The sequence below is a fragment of the Physella acuta genome, unplaced genomic scaffold (genome assembly GCF_028476545.2).
Source record: "Physella acuta isolate Inbredline_101_S28 unplaced genomic scaffold, ASM2847654v3 ptg000457l, whole genome shotgun sequence".
Taxonomy (NCBI): Eukaryota; Metazoa; Mollusca; class Gastropoda; family Physidae; genus Physella; species Physella acuta.
In genome coordinates, this window is record NW_026731976.1 from 1158382 (window position 1) to 1169699 (window position 11318).

At 41.3% G+C, this 11318-nt stretch overlaps 1 protein-coding gene across 1 annotated transcript in view; it reads right to left on the reverse strand.

The window, feature by feature from the left end:
• LOC131943508 (uncharacterized) overlaps positions 1–5450 on the reverse strand; it is a 28142-nt gene extending 22692 nt beyond the window's left edge. The window contains exons 1-5 of the mRNA XM_059303665.1: positions 5324–5450; positions 4867–4976; positions 3149–3303; positions 2260–2449; positions 34–151 (exon numbers count right to left, since the gene is read on the reverse strand). Coding sequence (XP_059159648.1) covers positions 34–151; positions 2260–2449; positions 3149–3303; positions 4867–4976; positions 5324–5450 — 700 coding nt within the window. The remainder of the gene's footprint in view (positions 1–33; positions 152–2259; positions 2450–3148; positions 3304–4866; positions 4977–5323) is intronic.
• Positions 5451–11318: the final 5868 nt, after the last annotated feature.

Here is an 11318-nt window from a genome sequence, read left to right on the forward strand (position 1 = left end):
ATGTCAAGTGGCTGGTATCTGCCGGCTACTCACGTTTGCCGTCCCGCGTGTAGAACCGGATCGTTCCGTACAAAGCCTTCCGTGCCGGCAAACCTTTGAGACCCGCAGGTAAAAACAGAGCCTCGTCTTCGATGATGTGGGCCTGGTACACCTGGGAGGTGACATTTTTAGAGGTGACATTTTTAGAGGTGACATTTTTAGAGGTGACATTTTTAGAGGTGACATTTTTATTTGACATTTTTAGGGGTGACATTAGACAACTTGTTATATCTTGAGGTGAGACTAGGTAAATGTGACATTGTAACGGGTGACATTAGAAAAAGACGTCACTGAAATGAGGTAGACCACAGATGACATTCGGTAGCGATGACATTTGACAATGGTGTAACAATGTGACATTTGGTGTATGTAAAATTTTGTTACATCGTAAACAAAGTAACAAAAAGTATCGTTATATCTCCCTGTCTGTATGCAAATATTTAAATGGGTGGCAAGAATCAACATATGTGTGCGCATTTACCTCCCTTAGAATGGTAAAGTTGTTGAACACTTACCTCCCTTAGAATGGTAAAGTTGTTGCTTACCTCCCGTAGAATGGTAAAGTTGCTGCTTACCTCCCGTAGAATGGTAAAGTTGTTGAACACTTACCTCCCTTAGAATGGTAAAGTTGTTGAACACTTACCTCCCTTAGAATGGTAAAGTTGTTGAACACTTACCTCCCTTAGAATGGTAAAGTTATTGAACACTTACCTCCCTTAGAATGGTAAAGTTGTTGAACAATTACCTCCCATATAATGGTAAAGTTGTTTCTTACCTCCCGTAGAATGGTAAAGTTGTTACTTACCTCCCGTAGAATGGTAAAGTTGTTGCTTACCTCCCGTAGAATGGTAAAGTTGTTGAACACTTACCTCCCTTAGAATGGTAAAGTTGTTGAACAATTACCTCCCATATAATGGTAAAGTTGTTTCTTACCTCCCGTAGAATGGTAAAGTTGTTGAACAATTACCTCCCATATAATGGTAAAGTTGTTGCTTACCTCCCGTAGAATGGTAAAGTTGTTACTTACCTCCCGTAGAATGGTAAAGTTGTTGCTTACCTCCCGTAGAATGGTAAAGTTGTTGAACACTTACCTCCCTTAGAGTGGTAAAGTTGTTGAACACTTACCTCCCTTAGGATGGTAAAGTTGTTGCTTACCTCCCGTAGGATGGTAAAGTTGTTGCTTACGTCCCGTAGAATGGTAAAGTTGTTACTTACCTCCCGTAGAATGGTAAAGTTGTTGACCACTGACCTCCCTTAGAATGGTAAAGTTGTTGACCACTCACCTCCCGTAGAGTGGTAAAGTTGTTACTTACCTCCCGTAGAATGGTAAAGTTGTTGCTTACCTCCCGTAGAATGGTAAAGTTGTTGACCACTGACCTCCCTTAGAATGGTAAAGTTGTTGACCACTCACCTCCCTTAGAATGGTAAAGTTGTTGCTTACCTCCCGTAGAATGGTAAAGTTGTTGACCACTTACCTCCCGTAGAATGGTAAAGTTGTTGAACACTTACCTCCCTTAGAATGGTAAAGTTGTTGAACACTACCTCCCTTAGAATGGTAAAGTTGTTGAACACTTACCTCCCTTAGAATGGTAAAGTTGTTGAACACTTACCTCCCATATAATGGTAAAGTTGTTTCTTACTTCCCGTAGAATGGTAAAGTTGTTGAACAATTACCTCCCATATAATGGTAAAGTTGTTGCTTACCTCCCATATAATGGTAAAGTTGTTGCTTACCTCCCTTAGAATGGTAAAGTTGTTGCTTACCTCCCTTAGGATGGTAAAGTTGTTGACCACTCACCTCCCTTAGAATGGTAAAGTTGTTGAACACTTACCTCCCGTAGAATGGTAAAGTTGTTGCTTACCTCCCGTAGAATGGTAAAGTTGTTGACCACTTACCTCCCTTAGAATGGTAAAGTTGTTGAACACTTACCTCCCGTAGAATGGTAAAGTTGTTGCTTACCTCCCTTAGAATGGTAAAGTTGTTGACCACTCACCTCCCTTAGAATGGTAAAGTTGTTGAACACTTACCTCCCGTAGAATAGTAAAGTTGTTGCTTACCTCCCGTAGAATGGTAAAGTTGTTGACCACTCACCTCCCTTAGAATGGTAAAGTTGTTGACCACTCACCTCCCGTAGAATGGTAAAGTTGTTGCTTACGTCCCGTAGAATGGTAAAGTTGTTACTTACCTCCCGTAGAATGGTAAAGTTGTTGAACACTTACCTCCCGTAGAATGGTAAAGTTGTTTCTTACCTCCCTTAGAATGGTAAAGTTGTTGAACAACGGCTCCTTCCCGTACTCCGGCATGGGGTAGAGATACGAGTCGTTGGGCGAGAAGGACGTGTACAGAGATTTAGTGCTGTTCGTTTTCTGGGTCAACGACGGTACCACAATGGCGGCCATGATAATGGCACTGAGGAGGGACAAACAGACAGACAATTGAAGGAATAGACCGGAGGCTATCGTGTAAGGCAGACTTTTAGCAGACAGACTTTCAAATCCAATTTTACCAACCAATTGTGTACATACTTCTAGGCAGACAAAAGTATGGTTTTAGACAGACTTTCATACAAATATACAGGTACAGCTACAGACAAATTTTTAGACAAACAGGCTTTACCTACCTACAAAAATATCTGTAGACTAACATGTATACACTTGTACGCAGACCTACTGGCACATAGACAGGCAAAGAACGATAGACTAATGCACGTACTTACAGTCACACAGACATTCAGACATACCTACAGACCGATATTCAAACCGACAAATATCGAGACAGACTTGCCAACAGACATCGAGACAGATCTGCCAATAGACATCGAGACAGACATCGAGACAGACACCGAGACAGACACCGTGACAGACACCGAGACAGACATCGAGACTGTCATCGAGACAGACATCGAGACAGACATCGAGACAGACATCGAGACAGACATCGAGACAGACATCGAGACAGACACCGAGACAGACATCGAGACAAACTTACCAACAGACATCGAGACAGACATCGAGACAAACTTGCCAACAGACACCGAGACAGACATCGAGACAGACACCGAGACAGACATCGAGGCAGACATCGAGGCAGACATCGAGACAGACTTACCTGAAGGACAACTCCCTGAGCTGAGGCTTCTCCACGTACTCTGCGATGGTCATGTGACTGCCCACGGGCGCTACCATGCGGTCGACGATGTGGAGGATGCCGTTCTCCGTCACAATGTCGGCGTGGATGATGGTGGCGCCGTTGATGGTGATTATCTGGGGTCAAAGTTCAAGTAAGGTACAATATGGGAAATGGGATGTTATGAGGTGGGATAGTGGCTAGGGTCGGGATAGTTATCTAAAGCTGTGGGGGGGGGGGGGGGGGCTAGGGTCGGGCTAGTTATCTAAAGCTGTGGGGGGGGGGGGGGGGGGGGCTAGGGTTGGGCTAGTTATCTAAACCTTTGTTAGGGTTATCTAAAGTTGGGTTAGGGTTATCTAGTTATCTAAGGCTGGGTTAGGGTTATCTAGTTATCTAAAGCTGCGTTAGGGTTATCTAGTTATCTAAAGCTAGGATAGGGTTATCTAGTTATCTAAAGCTGCGTTAGGGTTATCTAGTTATCTAAAGCTAGGTTAGGGTTATCTAGTTATCTAACGGTGCGTGGGGAAAAAAATGAAACAAGTCGACCTCAAAGTTGGCTGATCGTTTCGGGGGTTGAAAATCTGAGACAGGCGTCAGGCTAGGAACTTGAGGACTTAAGGTAGAGACCAACATAGATCACTGACGTGACAACATAGATCACTGACGTGACAACACGGATCTCTAACGTGACAATACAGATCTCTAACGTGACAACACAGATCTCTAACGTGACAATACAGATCTCTAACGTGACAACACAGATCTCTAGCGTGACAACACATATATGTAAAGTGACAACACAGATCTGTAACGTGACACAACTGGGCCATGACCAGACACAGAACCGGGCCATATGCCCGTACACCGACTACAGAACGGGGCCACATGCCCGTGCACCGACTACAGAACGACTCACGTTTGCACACAGCTCGATAGTTGCTGGCTAAACCGTCCTCAAGTTACACCAAATCTAAATTTGACGACCTAATCTCCGTGTTAACGACCATCCCCCACCCCCACCCCCTCTCTCGATGATGCACCGCCACACAAATCTAGAACGTTCCTATCCCAACACCAATGTACCGACTGACCCCCAGGCTAGATTGGTTTTCTAGAAAATTCTGATAATTTTTTTCTCAAAATTTCATTTCGATTATGTTCCTGTTGACAATTTATGCAAATGGGCGAGGCTTTAAGCGCGAGATTTGTCTGTTGATTGCTTCACGTGTCCTTACAATTATTCTCTTCATATTTTTTTTTTTGTTCGTGGCTCGGTGGTTGTGATATGTACTGCTGGCGTCTGGTGTCACGCTCACGTGACGATATAGTGACACGGTCACGTGACGATATATTGTGACACGTTCATGTGACGATATAGTGACACGGTCACGTGACGATATATTGTGACACGTTCATGTGACGATATATTGTGACACGTTCATGTGACGATATAGTGACACGGTCACGTGACGATATAGTGACACGTTCATGTGACGATATTGTGACACGGTCTCGTGACGTCATCTTGTGACTTTGCCATGTGACAGTTTCAAAAGCTTATTACAGGTGTGCGTGTGTATGTGCATGGTGTTTGTGCGTTTGTTTTTGTGTGTGAGGTGTGTTTGAGGCAACGGCCCACTCCATCACCAAAAAACATAAAAATATGACGTCAAATCCTGTTACAAAAATAATTTCCTTACCGCGCCATCTGGCGTCTGGAAGCGGTTGATGTACAGGGATAGTGTGGGGTGGAGTCGTGACGTCACACGACCTTTGGCCGGAAGTGCCGACACCGTGAACTTTCCGTTCTCTGAGGAAACAAAACAATGGTCGCCAATGGTCAGATTATAGATTGATGATTAACCCAGATCCATAATTAATTAGCGTTTATGTGTGATTAATCGGACTTGTTGTAATGTCTGTGTTAATTACACTAATGAGTGACGTCATTAAATGTCGCGTTCCACTCCAGCGCGCGCAACAAACATGTCTAAAAATAGAACTCACGGATAAAGTTTATCTATTGTGTTAGCTTGAAAGGTTTTAACTTCAAACAATTTAATTTTAAAATTCAATAATTCCATATCCATGCTACTGTAGGTGAAGCAGATCAAACCTCCAACAAGGTGCACACACGTGTCACGATACGCAACTAACTTGTGACGTCATTCTCCCACTTCAGGAGCTGTTGTTGAGTGAAGACAGCACGAAGAAAACGGCAGACCAGACTTTTTGTCCTGTTGTTGTCCCATTGTCCCCATGTTTTCCCCGTATATACTGCCATTGTTTGCCCTCCCCCGTTTTGTGATTCCCTCAGGGATTATCGTCCCTGAATCCATTAATCCTGTGCCGATTTTCGTGATGTGGCATTAGGGGCCGACTATCCATCCAGTCTTTCGTTTGTTTAGCTCGAGTTACCCGCCCTTGCACGATGTAGGTTTAGATTGCTTTTCGTGTTTCACGGCTACAGTTTCACCAGCAAGTTTGGCCATGTCAGCAAGTTTGGCCAACTCAGCAAGTTTGGCCATCTCAGCAAGTTTAGCCATCTCAGCAAGTTTAGCCATCTCAGCAAGTTTGGCCATCTCAGCAAGTTTGGCCATCTCAGCAAGTTTAGCCATCTCAGCAAGTTTGGCCATCTCAGCAAGTTTGGCCATCTCAGCAAGTTTGGCCATCTCGGCAAGTTTGGCCATCTCAGCAAGTTTGGCCATCTCAGCAAGTGTGGCCATCTCAGCAAGTTTGGCCATGTTAGCAAGTTTGGCCATCTCAGCAAGTTTGGCATCCTAGAACTTAGCCGGGTCCCATATTTTAGAGTGAAGTTTAAAATAAGCCGTTTCAGAACTTGAGGAAATATGGCAGATGAGAGGGAATACGATCCTGCATTTTAGAGGTTACAAAGTCAAATCTTCAACGCTTCCTAAGTGAAACGATTCTAGTCCATGTCGATCAGTTCTAGACCATCTTCAGACTGACCATACCGACTGTCGCTAGACCATCTCGAGACTGACCGTCTGACCATTCTGCTCGACCAACCCCAGCAATCGCCGCTTACTAAGGATAAAATCAAATCCCATCACCACCAACGTTTGCTAAAAATAACCACCAATGGTAAAACAACTAGCAGGAGCAGACGATATAGATGTCTCATTTGATTGGTTGTTCTAAGATTTATGGGAGAGCACTAGCAATGACCAGAATACAATGTCTCGCGTAAATAGAAGGGGGTCGTTTAGATAGGTCAAGGTCTGTGTTAATATGGTGGTGTGTTTAATGTGTTCACGTGGTGTTGTGTTTAGTTAGGTCATGTGTTCAGGTGGTGTTGTGTTTAGTTAGGTCATGTGTTCAGGTTGTGTGTTGGGTTAGGTTATGTGTTTATGTGTTGGTGTGTTTAGTTAGGTCATGTGTTCAGGTGGTGTTGTGTTTAGTTAGGTCATGTGTTCAGGTGGTGTTGTGTTTAGTTAGGTCATGTGTTCAGGTGGTGTTGTGTTTAGTTAGGTCATGTGTTCAGGTTGTGTGTTGGGTTAGGTTATGTGTTTGTGTTGGTGTGTTTAGTTAGGTCATGTGGTGTTGTGTTTAGTTAGGTCATGTGTTCAGGTGTTTGTGTGTTTAGGTAGGTGATATGTTCAGTATTGGTGCGATTGTGGAGATTAATGTGTTGAATTGGTATTGTATTAGAGATGTGATGTGTTCATGAGGAAAAATGTTCGAACTGATACGCCTAAATTTTTAAGATTAATTTAAGCCAATTGAATAAACACAAGAGGAGAGAACAAAGTGCTAGCGATCGCCTGACCGGTCACGTGACGACTGTGAGTGGTCAAGGACACTCTCACACCTAGCAGCCGACCAGGGACGTCGATAAGGGGCAGATAATTGTCTCTAGAGTTAAGATCACAAGCCATTCATAGGGTATTAAGCACATGGTGTTGTGGCGTGTTAGTGACTTCCATTAAAAACGAACGAAAGGAAAAAAGTAAAAGAATTGTTTTTAAAATTTTCCTATTCTTTTTTTTATTTAAAAAAAAAAACGCATAATTACAAAAAAAAAAGTTAAAAATAAAACAAGTATAAAAAAATACCTTCATAATTAAAGTTTTTCAATGCATGAAAAAATAAAAATAAACCGGGAGTGATCTCCCCTAAACTTTCTCGAATATTCTTATATAAAACAACAGGGGATGGGAACTCGGGATATAGTTATGATAAATTAGGAAAACACAATTACTTCCCTTTATAAAACATTGCATTAGTGGAAAAGAATTTACTTTTTATTACTTTGTTTTGGCGTTGGAAAAAAAAATGACATAATTAGCAGGGGATTTGATCAAATGCAAATGTAGGTATTTTTATTTTATTCTATGCCTTTTATTTATTCTCTACACTGAACTTACTGTTTACTAATTATTTTTTAAAATCAATAACAGTTAATAAGCCAGGTCCTACATGTCCTATATGTTTATTTCTTTCCGTTTACGGATAAGCTTGGAGTATTATAATTGTTCATTAAATTGAAACAGGCGCGTCCGCCGGCGCCCCACCACGGTTCAATTTGGCGCCCTGGGCTATCCTGTGAGCGCTATGGTGCATAATTTCGCTTTCGATAGAGTAAGGATAAGAAAGGTTACTATAGTCTTTAAGTGAATCGAATCCGGGCGTCATCTGGCGCCCAGACAGGGTGCTATTTGGGGCTACGGGCCTCACGTGTTTGGTTTGGCACCTACGTTCGTTTAAGTGAGTGCAAACGACTATGAATAAGTTGGGGTATTATAGTCCTTTATTAAGCTGAAACAGGCGATTCCGCCGGCGCCCCAGCATAGTGCGATTTGGCGCCGCGGGCTAGACTGTGAGCACTTTGCGTTTATGTTCGCGTTTGTGTTTTCTTTGTGTTTAGATTGGGTTTGCGTTAGTGGTTGGGTTTGTGTTTTGATTTTGTTCGTTTTCGTTCTTTCTTTTTCGTTTTCGTTTGTGTTTTTTTTCTTTGGGTTTGTGTTTGTATTTGTGTTTGTAGTTGGTTTTGTGTTTGTGGTTGGGTTTGGGTATGTGTTTGTGTTATCGTTTGTATTAGTGTTTGCGTTTATGTTATGTCTCCTTTCTTTATTTGTGTTTTGGTTTTGGTTGGTTGTGGTTAGGGTGGGCAATGCCGGGTATATGCTGTTTACTAATCACACATGTCATGTTTCTTTACAGATGGGTTTCAGAAATCTCTTTTATAGACACCTGCACCACACTACAAGAAGATATACAATTTTATATAATACTAGCCGTCCCGGTTTGTGTTGTGTTTTGTTTGTGCTGTGTTGTGTTGTGTTTGTGTTGTGTTTGTGTTGTGTTTGTGTTGTGTTTGTGTTGTGTTTGTGTTGTGTTTGTGTTGTGTTGTGTTTGTGTTGTGTTTGTGTTGTGTTGTGTTTGTGTTGTGTTTGTGTTGTGTTGTGTTGGTGTTGTGTTGTGTTTGTGTTGTGTTTGTTTGTGTTTGTTTGTGTTTGTTTGTGTTATGTTCGCGGTTCTTTTTTGTGTGTTTTGGTTTTGGTTGATTGTGGTTATGGTGAGCAAAGCCGGATATATGCTGATTACAAAACACACATGTCATGGTCTTTTACAGATAGGTTTTTCACAGAGGCCAGAGCAGGGCCTGGTCGGGACGGCTAGTACTTTATAAATTTACATGCGTTTTTTGACAAATCGGAAATAGCGTAAATTAGTACTTCCGGTCAACGGAAATTACTCAAAATTTGACAGAAGGTAGAGAATTAGATCTTTTACTTACATATGAAATTTCTTTTATCTATCTGAAATAGTACTCAGTACTTCTTCTTCGTTCTTAATTTTTAGTGTTGGAAGGGATCGAGCCTTATCTGCCAGAGGGTTGAACTCGAGACTTTTTCGAATTTATCAACCATGAGCTTTACCGACTCCGACCACGCCGACCCCACTACTTAACTAAAATTCACAACAATCCTCAAGGAACACAAAAAGCGACATCCACCTTATTGTAATAAAATAATAATTAAATAACTCCCCAGCCTCTTACATTAAGAAAATTATACATATAATAAACCGGGAGTGATCTCCCCTAAACTTTCTCGAATATTCTTATATAAAACAACAGGGGATGGGAACTCGGGCTATTGACATGATTTTTAATCCATTTTAAATACTTAAAGTTTTAAAAATAGATTAAAATCTCGTAGACAAAATAATTGCACCTCAAGTGAACTAGTGAACGCCAAATAAAAAAGTGTACAATAGCGCGCAATATTATTAGTACTTTAAAAATTTACATTAGTTTTTTGAGAAATCGGAAGTAGCGTAAATTACTACTTCCGGTCAACGGAAATTACTCAAAATTTAACAGAAGGTAGAGAATTAGATCTTTTACTTACATGTGAAATTTCATTTATCTATCTGAAATAGTACTCAAGTTATAGGCTTTTGAAAAATTCAAAGTAGGAAAAGTACCACTTCCGGTTATCGGAAATCGCTCAAAAGTTGATACGGATCTACGATTTTGATAAAATACTTATATATGAAATTTCATCAACCTAGCTATAACGGTACTCAAGTAATCGTGTTTACACACGGACACACACACAGACACACAGACATACGGACAGAATTGCAAAGCCCAGTTTTTCAGACTGGATTACGCATAAAACCTCTTAATTTTTATAAATCTGGATTGATAATTTTTGCCCGATTAAAATAAGTCCTCTATACTTCGGATGTGACGAAGGACTGAGGTGTAATACGGTGAAAATTGTTAAAATTTCAAGTGATTTTTGTGCACGATTACAATACTTTCTCTATACTTCGTATATACGAGAAAGTAAAAAAATCGAATTTAAGGTGATTTAAATCGAAGTGTTGCTTCCACCCTCCTTCTTTTCGGGCTTGGGACCGGCGAGTTGACCCGTAGGTTGACCTTGTTGGTCAGCACCGTTGGTTGGACTCGGCGAAGTTATCTTGTGCCACCCGGACATAAACCGTTCAAACCCGACATGGACATGGCGGACCGCTCATAAGAGGGGATTTTTTTGAGCAGTACATCGACGGGAGACGACAATTGAGCAAGAACACTTTCAGAAATCCAGAGTTCTGGCTTCACTATCCCTTAGTGGTTGTCTGTGGGTATTCTGGACCTCAACGATACGCGTCCTTCATAATTCTTACAGCTGTTCCTGCCGGACGCATGACAACCACGTACTCGGAGATCAACAGATTAACCTAATCCACGGACTAACCACAGATTTCTACTAGAGATAAGCTGTGAGGCAAAGATAAATCAGAGCTGTTTTTACTTTCTCTTTATTAAGCGGACCTCTGGGTAGTTTTTTGTTATCTTTTCTACATCGTTTTCTTTTTCCCGACAAAACGGCCACTACAAAATAATCGTCTACGACAAAACAATCCAGTCTAAATATAAGCTTTTTGTGCTTGACCATCAATAATTCATTAGTGAACTGCATACGACGACATTATTAACAGTCTGTAGATTCGTATCTTCGTCATTCAGTTTAACCTTACAGCAGAAGCATAAAACAGCTGACTATCAACAAAATGTACCTTCACTAACTCTTGATATCTTACCTACAACAAATGACACTTTCCCCCCCCCCCCCCCCCCCCGATCCTCAAGGATACAGGAGTTTGTGTACTAAAAAGGGACACTACTCTAAACCTACGCCAATGTTTACAAACCCCGCATCGGTATAGTGACTATAGTCCTTTAATCTTTGTTAAAGCTGGAGAATGTAAGTCTCTCCATGTGCGCGGACGCCCAGGTAAACATGTTCATTGAGTTGAGGGAGCAGAAATATCTGAGCGGACAATCATGAGAGCGCCATTTTATTTTTTTAAATTCTAGTTAATATCCATATCCCCTGTTGCTGTACTCTCATTACTTACCGCTTTCGTGCTTGCCAGTAAGTTACCTTTTAAAATAAATCGGGAGTGATCTCCCCTAAACTTTCTCGAATATCCTAATATATAAAAGGCCATGTGCGCTCTTCTCTCTGTGTCCGCAAAATAATTTCGCCGGACATCACGTCAGAATCGGCAGCGATATATGGATACCTTTATACGGACTTTTGTTGAAAATAATATGTTAGATGTTTTAAATGTATAACCACAATTTTATTTAAAGAAGAAAAATAAAAAA